Source organism: Colossoma macropomum, unplaced genomic scaffold (assembly GCF_904425465.1).
Source record: "Colossoma macropomum unplaced genomic scaffold, Colossoma_macropomum, whole genome shotgun sequence".
Classification (NCBI taxonomy): domain Eukaryota; kingdom Metazoa; phylum Chordata; class Actinopteri; order Characiformes; family Serrasalmidae; genus Colossoma; species Colossoma macropomum.
The window spans coordinates 34,703,296-34,720,754 of NW_023494785.1; the positions used below are offsets into that span (position 1 = coordinate 34,703,296).

The 17,459-nt window shown below is 36.0% G+C and overlaps 1 protein-coding gene across 1 annotated transcript in view; it reads left to right on the forward strand.

The window, feature by feature from the left end:
• The window catches only part of klhl14 (kelch-like family member 14), a 28,204-nt gene extending 11,279 nt beyond the window's left edge, over positions 1 to 16,925 (forward strand). The window contains exons 4-9 of the mRNA XM_036592268.1: positions 8,329 to 8,418; positions 8,525 to 8,603; positions 8,712 to 8,902; positions 11,033 to 11,191; positions 14,290 to 14,447; positions 15,910 to 16,925. Of these exons, the coding sequence (XP_036448161.1) occupies positions 8,329 to 8,418; positions 8,525 to 8,603; positions 8,712 to 8,902; positions 11,033 to 11,191; positions 14,290 to 14,447; positions 15,910 to 16,050 (818 nt within the window). The 3' untranslated portion in view covers positions 16,051 to 16,925. The remainder of the gene's footprint in view (positions 1 to 8,328; positions 8,419 to 8,524; positions 8,604 to 8,711; positions 8,903 to 11,032; positions 11,192 to 14,289; positions 14,448 to 15,909) is intronic.
• Positions 16,926 to 17,459: the final 534 nt, after the last annotated feature.

The following is a 17,459-nucleotide window of genomic DNA, read 5'->3' on the forward strand; positions in this document are numbered from 1 at the left end:
ACATAAGACGTTTAACAAAACGTCTTATGTGGGATATAAATGCACACAATTTGATTCTATCAATGGGCCCAGTTCTCATAGCTTAATGGCACATACTAACAATGTTCATCCTAATGGTTTTATGAACCTCTTAATCTAGACTAAACATAACGGGGAGGTAGTATGGTTTGCTCTCTATCAATGACAGACTCTTTTTTATAAGTTCAATCAACCTTTATTTAATCTCGGACTTTGAGGGTGACCCTCATTTACAATGTTGCCGAGTTGATACAGAACAAGGGATTGATAATGTTAAGAACATATCAAATAATAAAGGTAAATTTAATAAAAAAATGACTCAAATCAGGTAAGTATAAAAAAATTAAACATTAATAATAAAAATACATAAAAATACAGTAGAAAATATAGAACAATAATTAAAACGTAGCTAAAAGGTAAAAGTTAATAAATCTAATCAAAATAAAATAAAAGGAGAATAAGATCAAAAAATAAAACAAAGTTTAATAAAATGACTAAAATAATAATACAACAATCATAATTAAAGTAAGAATAAGAATATGAATAGTAATAAATAAACAAACAAATAAATAATAAAAGAATGAAAATAAGACAATAATGGTAAAAATCAGGTAAAACAGGTGCAGGCAGAGTGGAGGTGGTTAGAGAGTAAATGTTTAAAATGACTGAGTGACACCAGTTCAGTAAAAACCCAGTTCAGTAAAAACCCTCGGTTTTCCCAGTTCAGTAAAAACCCTCGGTACCTGGCATGTGATCCAACCACTGGAGCGATTCTGATAAATACCATTGTTTACAGACATCATTGAAGTAATATATTCTGGCATATGGCCGGAGAGTGTTTTATAAATAAAAATAAACCAGTGTATATCCCACCATGTTGCTAGTGAGGGCCATCCAATTTTTCCATACAGTCTGCAGTGATGAGTGTTATAAGGGTCTCCAGTAATGAACCTCAGTGCAGAGTGATAGACTGAGTCCAGTGGTTTGGGGGAACAAACGCATGTTTGTAAATTATTTTTCTTGCATACATGGGGAAACAGGATTTATTTCTATATAGATAACCAAGCTTCTGTTTACGTTTGTCAATCAATTTATTAATAAGGGATTTAAAAGTAAGTTTATCATCCAGCCATATGCCAAGGTATTTATAGTCTGCGCCTCTTTCAATGTTTGATGCCGCCAGGGTAGTGATATTTACAAAATTAAAATCTGTATTAGTAGATTTGGAAAACAGTATGAACTTTTTTCTTAGCTTTTAAAACAAGTTTGTGTTTACACAAAGCAACCTGTAGGGCATTAAATGAGCATTGTAGTTTTCTTATTGCAGCATAAACAGAGTCAGCTGAACAGTATAAAACCATGTCATCTGCATACAGGTGTACTTTGCAGTCTGAGGCAAAGGCAGCAAGTTCATTAATGTATATATATTGAGTAAAACTGGGCCCAAAATTGGACCTTGCGGTACTCCTTTGGATATAGTCAAAAAATCTGATTTGTAATTACTCAGTGCTGTGCATTGTTGTCTGTCTGAAAGGTAATTTTGGGTCCATTTGGGTGCATTTGTTTCAAAGCCAATCTTTTGTATGTTCCTTAAAAGAAGAGTGTGATTAACTGTAAAAAAGTGTTTGATAAATCAATAAAAATGGCAGCACAATGCTTCTTCCTGTCTATGCCCATATAGAGATCATTTAAAACCAGTGTGGTAGCAGAGGTGGTGCTGTGTCTTTCTCTAAAGCCAGACTGATAATTAAACAGGACAGAATTTTCATATAGAAATTATTTAAGTTGACTGTTTAGACATTCTAAAATTTTAATTAAACAGGACAATTTTGAAATTGGCCTGTAGTCACCTCCTTTATGCAGTGGAGTTACATGAGCTATTGTCCAGATCCTGGGAATCCTGCATGATAAAACAGAGATTAAAAATATATGTTATGTATTCTAAAATAATTGGGGCTGCCAGACGCAGCAAGTAAGGGTCTAGCCCATCCTCACCAGTAGTTTTTTGTGGATTAATAGTAGTAGGAGATTTAGCTACTATGATTGGAGAGAAGGGCTGGAGTGTGAAGAGACCATGGCTCTTGGTAACAATAGAGTTAATATCAGTTTGACCTAACAGCAGGTTTGAGTCAGTATTTTCAAAAATGTGACCAGCTGCAGCAAAATGTGTGTTGAAAGCTCTACAGATTTCTTTCTGATCAGATATCAGCTGATCATCAACTATAACACTGGTTGGTGTTATTACAATGCTGTATCAGACATTAAGGATCTGTTACACTTGGAGCATGAAATATCACAAGGGTGCTTGTTTCGCAACATATTGGGCTTTTTTTTTCATTTTGTACAGTGATACCCAAAAATCTGAGACCACCAGTGAAAAACCTATGTTGCATTCCTTTCTAATAAAAACGATTTTCATTACAAATTCTATTATCAGCATAACAGTTTGAATGAAAAGTAAAAGCTTTGAAATTTTTCCATGAATTTCAGAATTTCTTTGTATTTCAAATCTCCTTGCTTTAGTGACAGCGTGCACTTGAGCTGGCATGGACTCCGTAAGTTTGTGCAAAAGCCCAAAGTAGATCAAATGCATCTGAATACGCGTTTCCGTGAAAGAGACAAGAATAAAAAAAATTATACAAAGACCTCAAAATGGTCAGTGTCACAAATTTGCTTAAATTTAAGTATTGACCTAGAAAGGTATGTCAGTAGCAAAATTAAAATGAAAATTATAAATATACCTAAGTTTGAATAAAAATATATTACTCATATGCACTTTTTTTCACTTTTTAAATTTTAGAACAATTTCAGACCTTTTTTTAAATAAATTCTTTGTTGTTTTCAAGCAATTAAATGCGTATCTAATATCACACAAGCTATATGAAACATTTCAATCAGGTTTTCATTCTAACCATAGTACTGAGATGGCATTGGTTTGTGTTCTCAATGACATCAGAATTATTGCGGATGTTCAAAATCATTATTTTTTCCGTCTTATAGGACCTTGTGCCGCTTTTGATACAAAATTCTAATCCAACGTCTTGAATACTGGGTAGGCCTCCTAGGCACAGTTTAGAATGATTTAAATCATATTCAAAGCAGCATTATGTGAGAATTTGTATTTTCTGCTCTTTAGTTCGCCCCACAGTTTCAGAGTGTATTTCCCTTTTACACCATTGTCGTAAATACAAGCTGTGAGCCCCCCATGTACATGTGCATTTGATGACAAGCTGAAGGATACAGAATCTCACTCCTCTCTGCGTGAGTCAGATTCTGTATCTTTTAGCTCCTCAACAAATGCACATGTACATGAGGCGGCTCATGGATGCTGCAGATTCTCGTGATTTCTATATTTCTGTATGTAAACAACTGGAATCGTGAGTATAATCTGCAGCGTCCATATGCCTACATGACAGGCGTGCACGCAAAAGAGAGTTCTCCTGCACAACACCAGCCCTGAACGTCATGCCGACAAGGTAGAACAATATTACATGATTTTATTCCGTAAGGTTTCAGACTTTCAAGGCTTATTTGGTTTGAGATTGACAAAGACTGACCAGACTTTTTGGCTGAGATTAATTAATTAATTTATTTCTTTGCATGCCAGCTGGAAATGAGACTGAGGTTAGATGACTTTCGGCATCCAGAAAAACTACAAAACTCTATGAGACAGGGATGACACCAATAAGGTTACAGCCTCTGTTGCAGTCTTTCATAAATAACACTGGCAGGGATGTACACTCTGCTGTCAGATTTTTGTTGTTTTCCCATTAGCTGTGAGACTGTCTTGCAAACTTTTATCTCTGTTAGGTCTTACCAACGAGTAAAAGCCAGTAGAGATTTACACTTTCTCTGTGTCGTCCTCTGTCATTCTCTCTTTTTCTCTTCTTCGCTTCCTCCGACAGTGTCTTCTTTTATCTCTTTACCACCTCTGCCATGATGTCCATGATGGGAGCTCGCTTCTTCTTATAGCTAGCAGAAGAGCCATAGTTGACGATGTGTGATGTGGTGCCATAAAGAGTTACGCAACTCTTGTGAGAGGTTTTGTACCCACTCCTCCAAAGTTACATAGCGCTGTAGCAGGAGTTCTGGCCCCAAAGTGACAATGACAGAGATGTCATTTTCGCTATTGTAGGTCGGTGTACTGTCAAAATGATTTTGAAGCTCTTATTTTTAGGTAAAATTTTTGCATAATGTTGCTTTAATGAATAGAAAGTTCTTGGTTTCACTGGAAAATCATTCATCAAAAAATGAAACATTTCTTGTGGAGTCCCACAGTGTTCATTTTTAATGTCTTTGCTTTTCCCTTTGTATATGTTACCTCTAGAATTGCACTGGTTCCCTGTATCTTTCAGGATAGATTTTAAAGTTCTGTTACTAGTTTTTAAGGCTCTAAATGACCTAGCACCTGCTTACATCACAGAATATCTGTCTGTTTATATTTCAGTCTTTAAAATACAGAAAACATGGAGAGGCCTCTTTCAGTTTCAGTCATTTGTAATAGCACTTTCTAATAATGCATTTGAAATTGCATTATCAAAGAGAATAGCAAGCTAGAAAGATATCTAAATTCAAATTAAAAAAGGGAAATTATTTTCATAGACTCCCCAACCTGTCAGTCATCCTGTCAAGGCTTTACCTGAAATGGTACCTATTTTATCTTAGCAGAGGTGAAGCAGAGCAAGATATCCATTGGTGATGCCCACTGTATTTACACATTCTCCAATGAGAAAGTGTTTAATCGAACACATAGCCAAGTTTTCTAGTTAATTAGTCTGGCTGATAAACTGAACTATTCAAAGTTTCTATTCCATCTTAAACTGTGCAGCAGTAATGTTCTGGTGCTTAAAGCTGGGCCTACACTACACAGTTTTAGCCTGATCTGCCCCTTCAGCCAAATTTTCACAATCTGAAGCAATTTTCCAGGTCAAAAGCTTGATTGTAAGCAATTGATGTCAGAGTGCCTTGAACCACACAGTCCAGACCGAAGGACCAAAATTGGTCCAACTAAAAGAGGTGATATTGGTCTGGATCAAACTGAACCATGGGGAGAGGAGGAGACAAAATATTTAATTGTAATTTGGTCCAACAAAAAAGTCAAAACCCAACTTGAAAAAACGCATAAAAATGCTGAAACATATACCTTATTTTCGAAGAGGATGAGAGAGAGGATATTAATTTTTCTCCATTCAAACAGAAAATGCTACCTGCTGAACTGACAACATACTGATGTCAGATGCATGCTCCTCTACAAACCAATCAATGTTATGTATAGGGAGACGCAGCCTGTAGTGATAGTATGTTTGTCATGCAAAGGTCTTTAGTACGCTTGCTAAATTGCAAAGTGAAACCAAAAATTACCAGATCAGATGTATACAATGTAACAAAAATATGAACCTTGGTTCGGACCAAATGCTAGGCTAGATAATATTGTTAACTTGGCTAATCAAAAAAACAGACAGTGCTGTTGAATAAAAAGCTGTTTGGGAGCTGAAAGAGTGGACTCATTGGTGGACTTATTGGTGAGCTGAGCTGATTGATCTGACTCACTGAAAAGAGCCAGCGCCCATCAAGAGTGCATAAAAGCACAAACAGGCGCGGTCCAGTTTAGCTTTGTTTGTGTCATGTGATACCAGTGAAATCTGGGATTTGGAATGCTTTTCAAACTTCTTATGTGTGCTCACCCTCTTTTTGACTTGTCTAGTATGTGCATCCTACTGAGAAAATAACAAGAAATTCTGTTAAAGACAGATATTAAGTCTGTGGTGCTCTCCGTTTTCAACATCTGTTAACCTACGATTTTAAAAGTCATGTAGTGTATGACCATCTTAATGTCGGATAAATCCGATTTTCAATTAAAGATTCTTCATGGGTCATGTATGAAGACATAGTAAGCATCACAAGTGAATACATTGCTCTCTATTGCCCCATCTTCTAAAGTAAAATTTCCCATCATATTTTTAGATAAAGCCTTTTCTGCTGAACGTGCTGTTGGCCCTTCCCTGAGGGCATTTTGGGGGTTGGGAAATCTGTGAAAATGAAAATGTAATCAGGTTAAATGAAACCATTTTTAAAACCATTTTGCTGCAGTAGGTGAGAATGTGTAATTGCAAAGTGGTCTGAACGTGAAGAGGGTTCCTTTTTACAATTTAGCCATCTATTAGCATGGTGTTCCATTTGAGTGCAATTTCAAATACATCATTGAACAGTGCAAATGCATATAAGGTAAATTACATTTTAATTATTATTTTAACACCATTATTACATAATCAAATATAGCATAAATATGCAGTTCTGGACGCCTCACAGCAAGAATGGCCTGGGTTCGATTCTCGGCCGGGCGACTAGGGCCGTTTCTGTGTGGAGTTTGCATGTTCTCCCCGTGTCTGCGTGGGTTTCCTCCGGGTACTCCGGTTTCCTCCCACAGTCAGAAAACATGCAGTCAGGCCAATTGGACGTGCTAAATTGCCCCTAGGTGTGAGTGTGTGTGTGACTGTGTATGTCTGTCTGTCTGCCCTGCGATGGACTGGCGACCTGTCCAGGGTGTATCCTGCCTTCTGCCCAATGACAGCTGGGATAGGCTCCAGCACCCCACCGCGACCCAGAAGGATAAGCGGTTTAGATAATGTATGTATGTATGCAGTTCTGGAAGTACATTTGTTTCAGCGAAGCTACATATAAATCTAAATATTTGTGTAAGTGAAATGTTAGTACTAGTGCTAATTAAAATGGTTAGACTGAGTTTTTCCATACAAATAGTACAGAAGCTTGTAAATTTCTGTAACGCTGCACAAGTACAAGAAGACACTCGCAGATCTTAAAAACAAAAGTCTGTTTAATGAGAGAGGTGTCAGATGGAAAGACAGTCTCAGGGCAAAACCAAAATCAGAATCCAAAAACCAAGCAAGAGTCAAAAACCAGAGTAGACAAAATATACAGGTAACCAGAGCAAAAGGGCAAATACAAAAGAGCAATATCCAAAAAACAGGCAAAGCGTTCAAAACACAAGTCGAGAAAACAGTAGAATAACACTCAGTGGTCCAGTGAAGGGCAATACCTCACAATGAGGAGAACAAACCAAAGACTATTTAAAGTCTGAGACAAACAGACACAGGTGAATCGCATTAGAATTCGGTTACTGAGAACGAGGCAGATGCGCGTGATTGGAGGAAAGGGTGACATCATCGGGATTGGAATCATGGTAAATGGAGTCCTGGAGCGTGCTAGGCAAGGGAGGAGAACGGAAGGAAGCGTGACAATTTCTTCATTTTACTAGTCATAAATTTTCTTTGTTTATATTTTTTCTAAAATGTTCTGTTGTTTATTTAAGTTATATGAACTCTAAGTTAAATGAAAACAGATTTTTAGTGTGGGCTCAGACTTTTGGACCCCATTATATTGTCGTTGTTGGAACAAAGCCTTGTATCTCCATGTTTGCTGTTTTTCATTTTTTTCATAATTTAAATACCAGCTGCTTTTAACACCAAAATTCACTGTATCAATAAAAATGGTCCAAAGAGAATCTTCTTACAATAGCTTACATTAAAAGAGAGGGTTTTGCTTCTCTTATCAAGTTACTTATGTAGAGATACAAGATTTTGTCCCGACAGCGATGATTTGTTGTTAGCTATGAATTTTGTAGGGCAGCAGGGTGTTTTTGATCAGTTTGAGACTCTCCTGTTCATGATCCATGCCCTTGTTTACAAATGTAAATGGCCTTGGTTTGCATTGTTATGCAGATGACACACATATGTACAGCACAGCTTTAGACCTTCACTAATAGAATGTATAAGTGATTTGAAAGTGCAAATGAACTTTTAACCCTAAATGAACTTCAGTTCATGCTAGTAGATTTTTCACATGCATTAATTAATCAGCACACATCACACTTATTCTCAGTTATATTGGCTGCCTGTTTCATCTTGAATTAAACACATGATACAGTCATTACTTTCAAATAAGGCTGCATGATATGGATAAAATACTAGTACTGCAAAAATATTACTTTATATTAAGATGCACTTTGAAAGAAACACATTGTCAATCATAATCATAATAACAAGGTTAAATATTAATTAGCTTATTCATCCTTCTTCATCTGACAGAATCACTGCATTAAGCCTAATTGTAGACTAAAAAGAATTTCCAATGAAGATTCACCATTTGCACCACCGTTGTGCTTTAACATAAAGAAAGATGCTACATGAATAAAATGTGTTAAAATGATTAGAATAATTAATTTAGACTGATTTTATAGGTGTTAATTTAAAATAAAGTAAAATAATAGCTTGTATCAATTTTGTTTTACAGTAATGCCTTATAACAGTGCTCATCACTGTGTAGTAGAAGTTGAGAACTTTCTTCTGCTGCTAGGTGGAGAGGACCAGTGGAATCCAAATGGTAAATAATTATAAATCAAACAGTGCATCAATCAGTAAATAGAATAAAATAAGTTGTTGAAAAGAGATATCAATGTGTGAAAATTGTTCTGATTATTCCTATGCAGGTAAACACAGCACTAATTTTGTCAGTCGATATGACCCAAGATTCAACAGCTGGATACAGCTCCCTCCAATGCAGGAGAGGTATGGTGCCATGCTCAATGTTTGTTTATGTAATAAAAAAAAAGAAAAAAAGATAAAATACACAAAAACTGCTGTTAATCTATGGTCTATCCGATTGATCTGTTTTAGAAGGGCAAGTTTCTTTGCCTGTTGCCTCGATAAACACCTCTATGTAATTGGGGGCAGGAACGAGACAGGCTACCTCTCCAGCGTGGAGGCCTATAACCTGGAGACTAATGAGTGGAACTATGTTTCATCCCTTCCCCAGCCACTCGCAGCACATGCCGGGGCTGTCCATAATGGCAAAATCTACATCTCAGGTGGGACAAATCAGAATTCCTAATTTTATATTTAAATTAAAACGAAATTATTAGGAGACCAGCTCTTTTTTGTAAACAGATGTGTAATTGTCTTTTTGATATAGAGTAGGCATCACAGCTTATGAATCACAAAACCCTAGGTGTAAATAAATATTCATTGAAGTGGGTGCAGGGCACTAGTGAGCTGGCAATAGAGTAGCTTGTGTGTTTGGTATGCTCTGCTGAAATTCGATATTACACAATATATTTGGCACTTTTTGCTCAGCAAAATACACAGGATGCATTTCTAGGTCTAATAGTTTTCATTTTTCATTTGTGTATTTTGATATTGACACTTACATGGCCAAAAGTTTGTGTCAATACACATTCAAGGAGCTACTCTCTGTTCATAGGTTTACAAAACATGTATAGTTTATCTTTTTTAGACAAGAAATTTCTTCCCTTTATGAGTGACTGTGAGTATCATGCTGGCGGATGCATATCTCAAATAAATGATGATTCAGGTGTTAAGCATACAGATCATTCACAGATTAATCAGTGTTTTCATAAGTTCCACTCCAAGCTATATAATTCGGAGTCACATAAGAATGAGTCTTTGTTCAAAGATTTTTTCGTTAACTTAAATAGCTCGACAACCCATTTTCTGTTAAAGTGTTTGTCTTTGCGGTGAAGTCTATGCAAAGTGGAAAAGCCCCAGGACCAGACGGGTTCCCAAGTGAATTTTTAAAGAAATTTGCTGGGGAACTAGCCCCTCCTGAGAACATAGGGTATCCCTGTGTGCTGATGAAATGCTCTTATACCTGCCTGATCTCCTTGCTAGTCAGCTAAAATTGCTTAATCTACTAGAATACGTTAAGATACACGCCAGTGACATTGTCATCATGGTGGATTATCCTTGACCAATTTTCAATATTAGTTTTGGGCTTCTAACATTAGGGCTTTGCTATATTGGATTAATATCTCAAATGATAAGATTATTCCCAAATGGTTGTCACTAGAAAATGCACCCTGTAACCATAACTCACTGCATGCACTCTCTGCATGGCTGTCTCTGTCTGAACCTGTATCTATTTATTTCTCAAATCTGATTGTGAATCATTCTTTCAAGATTTGGTCACAGCTTAGGAGAGCCTTTACACTTAATGAGTTTTCTATAAGCACGATAATGAAAAATAACATGTTTACCCCCTCGGTTAATGATAGTGCCTTCAAAAGCTGGGTTGAGAGAGGAATCAGTATAGTTAAAGAAGTGTTTATTGATGACACTTTATTATCATGCGAGCAACTTAGAACACATTTTGATATTTCTCATTTACATTTCTTTAGGTTCTTACAGCTCTGCAGTTTTATGTTATCAAGCTATTTACAATGTCCATCACTACCAACTTACACCTTTCTAGATACTATATTGAAAATCAGCATACAGACTAAGAAATGCATTGGTGTGGCATACTCTGCTTAATTTATATAATTTGAAACCTCTAACTTAATTGAAACAACATTGGGAGGAGAAGCTTGATACAAAATATCAACTGAGATGTGGCAAGATATTTTGGATAGGGATACACTTCCCTGCACTCTAAGGCAAACTGTCATTCAGTTTAAAATTGTACATCATTTACATTGGTTCAATGTTATTCTGGCTAAATTCACTCCAAATGTTGACCCTGTTTGTGATCTAAAATAGAATGAGTCATCCTGCTCAAAATGAACATCTTATGGCAGTCATTTTTTGCTTTTGTCTTAGGTGTTTTCAAAACATTAACGATGCCATGTCCTATTGTGTCAATGTTTGGAGTAACTTCACAGGAGTTTTGCCTAAATAAGTCTACCAAAAGGGTAATAGTTTTTGCTACTCTCTTAGCTCTCTTCATCTCTAAAAAGACAAATTAATTGAATGACCTTTTATGGTGCGGTGGTGCAGTATAGATTGGGGGTTTTCTTTTTTCCTTTGTTAATTGTCTAAAAACAATAAGACCTTGGAGATATATACATACACACACACACACACACACACACACACACACAGACACACACACACACATACATATATATATATACATGTACCTGTAAAAAGAACAAATAATGACCATTCTGTACAGATACTATATTGTATATGTTATGTTATAGGTGGAGTCCACAATGGGGAGTACGTGTCCTGGCTCTACTGCTATGACCCAGTGATGGATGTGTGGGCCAGGAAACAGGACATGAACACTAAACGTGCCATACATGCCCTTGCTGGAATGAACGATCGCCTCTATGCTATTGGTGGAAATCACTTAAAAGGTATAAGCTTCAAGCTCATATGAAACATACTGTAGGTGACAGAAAATTGTACTCATTTAAAAATAACTCCATAGTACTACTGTCCAGTAGAAGCCTGACAAAAGGAAAAGATAACCCCTATCATCCCTATGCAAATTATATATGTTTTAAACAGTTCATCAAAAGCCCCGAGGTTACAGATATAGATCTAATATACTACACTACAGAATTTAGCCTATATTACTATGTTTACATACTGTATGTCCAAAAGGAGCCAAACTATCCAGACACTCCTTCTAACTAGTGAATTTAACTACTCTAACATGCACCCATTGCTGACATGGTAAATTGCGCACACATTTCGAAAACCATTGCCAACAGAATGGGGGGCTCTGGAGCAGCCACACGTGAGCCTAAGATCACCATGCCCAGTGCTATGAATTGGCTAGGGGTACAGAAATACCAGAGAACACAGTGAAATTGTGTTCTTTAGAATGAAAGACCTCAGTCGATTATTTTTGGGATAAGTTAGAGGAGCATTTGTGATCCAAAATTAATCATCCAACCAATGCTCTTATGGCAGAATGCAATCAAATCCTTATAGCAGTATTTTAACATCTAGTGTAAAGCCTTTTCAGAAGAGCAGAGGCTGTTACTCCATCAAAGGGGTGAGGGGAGAAGCTCCCTATTAATAGCCTTGATCTCAGAAAAAACACTGGATGAGGGGCTGTCTACAAACTTTTGGACATATAATGTAAGTGCTGCACATATGTACTCTTTTGGCTTTCCGCCTGTCCTCTAGCTGTTTTAAGTAAGGTTGTCAAGTTGACATATTGTTGTTTAATGTATAGGCTAGTCCTTTGAATGCAGTTTTCAATGAACCTGTGATTTCCCCATCACTTACTTCAAATAATTCTGGACAATGTGACTCTTAGCAGATCTGTTTAATGAAACCTCCATTACTTTCTTGATGTTGGCTATGCTACTGTGTTGTATGCCACAAGGTTTTTCAAGTAAAAACTCTGCACAGTTTCTGAGACGTACTGTTTGATAAAACTGGACCTAGGGTATAGAAACAAATTTTTTTTGTTTGTTCATTAGAAATGCCTTTATAAGAGCTTAATAGGTCCAAATTTGTCACACTTTTCTGTTGTAAGACTAATAATGGCCAATCATGTGATAAATACTAAGGGATAAAAACTAAGCGTCTAACAATTTCAAGCAGTACTGAAACATTGAAAACCATTGAAAAAGTTTGATTTGAGAACTTTTACATACCTGAACCAAAGAAATCCATATAGTATATAATAAGAGCTCTTTAGATTCAAGACATTTTAACACATAAAATAGAATCAAATCTTGACTTCACAACGAGTTCTCTTTTGCAGCACATTGTTGTGTGAGAGATGTGTAAATGTGATACGCTCAGATCACAAATAATCCTAACATTCAGAGATTTAGCTGTGCTTGTTGCAGCGCACCATGTGTTGTGCTGCTGTGCTTAAAGGTATTATGACTCATTGGGTATCATAAAAGCTGTGGTCCACTATGAGATGAGTTCTGGATTCTGTAAAAAAAGTTAAAAAATGAAATGGGGGGATGCTAATTTGCCAGTGTTCTGACAAACTGTATATTCAAATTATCTTCTAGTCATCCGCTTAGTAAGTTCTATACAGTCTTAAACATGACTGCCACCCAGTGGCATTTTGAAGCACTTCACAAGGTTGGGTCTGTAGCAGGAAAACTGCTTTTTCAAAATTTTTGCTTAATTGAATTGTTCAGATGTAAACAAATTAAATCAGAGTAGTTTGAGGTGAAATGATGCATTGTCTCAGATTTCCCTAGAATTTACAATTCATTAATAAAAAAAGAATAATAATTTGAGCATGTGTGCATGCACCCTTACTTTTGCAGTATATTAAAAACACCTTGATCTGACAAGGTTAAAGATCTGCCTGCATTCATTATTTTGGCCAAAACTATTTGCCATTGTAGAATCGCATGATTGTCTTCATTTATCCAAGCACGTACCACTTTTCTGGAATATCTGACGTTGTTCAGATGCAGTGATGGAATCTTAGTCTGCAATGATTACCAGATTAAACTCAATTACTCTATTAAAAAATCAATAATTAAGATTTGCCTTCAGTGATTAACTGACAATCAGCATGATGGTAACTCTAATAGTTAGATCCTGATTTATATACATATTTATATGCATTTTGTTGCCAGGTAGTGTTTTTATATATTTAATTATGTATTTTATATTTTTAATGAAGTCTTTTATGTTTTTCCTATAAAATCTTTTAGAATTAAAAAACAGTGTATATTTTTATTATTTTCCAGCCCATTTTTATTGTTTGGACATATTTCAAGATTCAGCTTCAACTCCAGATGGCACGATACTACATTTTCTTTGCTGATACTGAGTAGTGTTGGCCAGTACTGATATCAAGCCATTTTTTTCTCCAAAAACTAAAGGTTTAAACTTAGCTATTTTTAATTGATGCACTTCACATAAGACCATTTAGTCCACACTCTAACTGCTCAAATGACATGCTACTACATGAAGGAATACAATCAGTCAATCAGTATTAAGCAAAAATGCTCACTTTTGGCCAGTGGGCCATCAAAGCTGACTTAAGTCTTGTTATGTCATATTTTACTAGAACATCTTTCATAACTTGCTGAAGAAGCAATGGCATTTGCAGCGCCATGACATCAGCATTTGAGGTTAAGATTTTGTTTTTGCTTCTATTGAAAAAAATAGCATGGGACTTGTCCAGAACACGCAGCTTCAGTCTAATGCCTGGAATTCATAAAGTCATTTTATATTTGACATGGTTAATTTGCTGGTGTGAAATCCCAGACAATTGCCTGGTAACACCTAGTAATAGAAGAATTAAAGTAGAACTAGAAAATGTATGGGTATATCAGCAGTACTGCTCTAATTTATTTGTATTTATTTAAGAGGCATATTGAATGTTTTTTTCTGGTAATGGGACATTCGCTAACACATCATCACGTCTTCATTTCATACAAAATACTTCTTCAGTCTAGTGCATTTCAAGCCAGTGATACACTACACATGTGATTATATTTATCTCCCCTCTTGGTAGGATTCTCTCATTTGGATGTGATGTTGGTGGAATGCTACGACCCTAAAGCAGATCAGTGGAACATCCTGCAGACGCCCATTCTAGAGGGGCGCAGTGGCCCCGGCTGTGCTGTTTTGGACGACAGCATTTTCCTTGTTGGAGGCTATAGTTGGAGCATGGTGAATATATCCAACCTTTTCATTCATAAGAATAAGAATAATGTACTGTGTAAAATACTTAACTAAGTAAAATTACTTTCCTGTATTTCTGGAAGTACACTATGGCATTGTAGAAGATTGTTATCGAAAATGATTTGTTATAGTTGAATATTATATGCTTTACTAGACACACCTACTTTGCTGGTGTACAGTTGGAGATTATCACTCCTTTCATTGCATGTACATTTCATGTTAGTCATCCTCTAGTCCTTCAGCAGTGGTCTGTTATTAAGATTAGAACAACTGCTGGCTGTATATTTTGTGTTAGTGGACTGTCGTCAACCCAACAGTGACAACTCCCAGCATCACACGTACTGTCATGTACCATGCCAATGTCACTACAGACTGGTCCACCACCAAAATATCTGGTCAGTGGTGGCCCTATGGTGGTCCATTTCCATTTATGGAAGCGGGCTGATAAATTGTAAAACAGATGGGCTACAGTCAGTAACAGTAAACTGAAAAAAGCACCTATAGTACTGTACAAAAACAAGGGAATAACCTTCATTTACTCAATTCCTGTCAAAACAGCCATTTTACACTACTAAGATACCAGTAAGATGCCAGTAAGATAATCCACTTGCATAAGGAAGGGCCTTAAAGGAAATTAAAAAACAGTAGTTTCCAAAACTGGAGTTCAGAAAATTTACAAAAGACATAGAGAAAATGGGACTTCTAAGCACTGTGCCAGACCTGACAGACGACCAAAACTGTCAGCATCAGATAAACAGTACTTAAAGCTGTCTTCTTTTAGTGATAAGAGAAAGTCAAGTTCTATCCTGCCTTCACATTGAAAAATTCACAGCTGTGAGCAGATAACTTTAGCACTATGGGTCTGAAAGGATGTGTAGCTGTCAGGAAGCTGTTAAATATGCTAAGTAAAAATGTATTAGACAAGGAAAAGAAAAGACATTATTAATCAAACTGAGAAACTGCTGGTGTTCTCAGAACAATGGACCTCAGAGTCCATACCTCAACATCATTGAATGAGTTTGGGATTACTTAGACTGTGAGAGGCAGGAAATGCAACCAACTGCTGAGACTGAACCACAGAAGTATGGAAAAATATCCCTGCAGACATCTTTGAAAAACTGAAAGCAAGTCTCTTGAAAAAGAATGGAAGCTGTAATAAAGGAAAAGGGTGGAAACACGAAATACTGAAACCTTTGAAATTATATTTAGTTGTTGAAACAGTTTTCTATTAAATATGTTTTCTGCTTTGGTCCTTACATTGAAAAATAAATAACTTAATAGCTGTTTTGACTAAAAATTAAATAAAGTAAAATTAAATAAATAAAAAGATTAATAAGTAAAGTTATGATGTAGGTGCCACCTAAACTGGCAACTCGGTGTAAGTACGCCTCGTCAACTGGTTAAATGAAAATGACTGTTAAAGAATTTATCTGAACTATTCTCTGTGCAGGGGGCATACAAGTCATCCACCATCTGCTACAGTCCAGAGAAGGGCACATGGACCGAGTTGGAAGGTGAAGTAGCAGAGCCTTTAGCTGGACCAGCATGTGCTACTGTCATACTGCCAGCTTGCCTACCATTTAACAAATGACAGAGCATGGCTAAAAGCACATTCAGAGATCAAGCAAGCCCTTAGGATGGATAGAAGGTCCATCGATAAACACAACGTATGAGAGACTGTCTATAAGAAATGCCCTTGATTGGATAGGAGGTGTACAAATTATTTTTTTACAGGTCTGACAAGAGCACTTTCTTTCTTTAAAACTTTGAAGTTTTAAAAATATGTATTATTTGATTTGATGTATTTGTTGCTCTTCTGTGTTGACATTGAAATGTTCACCTTTAATCCATTTTTTTATTGTAAATGTTTTGGCTTAACTTGATATAGCACGCATACTCTTCAGCTGAACTGATATAGCTTCCATTTGTACTTTGTATTTTGTGCAAAACATTATTCAGAGGTGATGCAATGTTTGATCGAAATGTGTTTATGTCCTGGAAAGAACCAACAAAAGGGTTGTATTTAATTCCAAACCATTATTTCGTGTACACTGTAGAATAGAATCCTGTTTACCACATTCCTGCTTGTTAAATATTGTAGCCGTTCTATATGGTACATCATTTGTACAGGGGGGAGACAAGGAAGCAGTCAAAATAAAGATCCTCTCAGAATAATACAAACAAATAATGAGGACTAAAATGGATGAACAATCAAAATGTTTACTGAGCCATGTGCTGTATATGCATGGCCTGAAGTAAGAACCTTATTTTATGGTGGGTGCATTTGCTTTGTTTAAGATATTACCTGTTAATGTTTAACAGTGCCTATTTCTACAATAAGGTAAATTATTTCCTGGGTGCCAGAAAATGATCATCATGAAATATTGTTAATAATTGGTTCAGTACAAAATTGATTAATCTTTCTGACCCATTTATGAAAAGATATACATCCAATTCAGCACTCTTACCTATTGTCCAATTTGATCATTATATATATATATATATATATATATATATATATATATATATATATATATATATATATATATACACACACACAGTACTGTGCAAAAGTCTTAGGCACCTAAGCACAATTATCTTCGCAATGAGTGTATTTTTCGCAGTAAAAACACCATATATTATTAGAATAGAAGTAAATAAACATAAATACAGTAAAAAGTAACAAGACTTTCTTATTTTGAAAAAGGTAGATGTCTTGTGAGCTAGTTTAAAGAATAAACTTTGGTTCAAGATTTTTCCTGAACACTCCCAGTCATTGCATGGATTTGTTCAAATCCACTAGAAGTACACTTCATTTCACCTTATGAGTATTAATTAGCCAAATCATGTTATTTGTACTTACTCCAATATTACTGTTTTCTGAGCGAATAATACCTGTAGTAATATCTGCTTCCCTGATAAACAGCTTTTTCAATGTAATTTTCTCAGGTGCCTGAAAGTTTTGCACAGCACTGTATATATGTTTGTGTTCATTTTTCT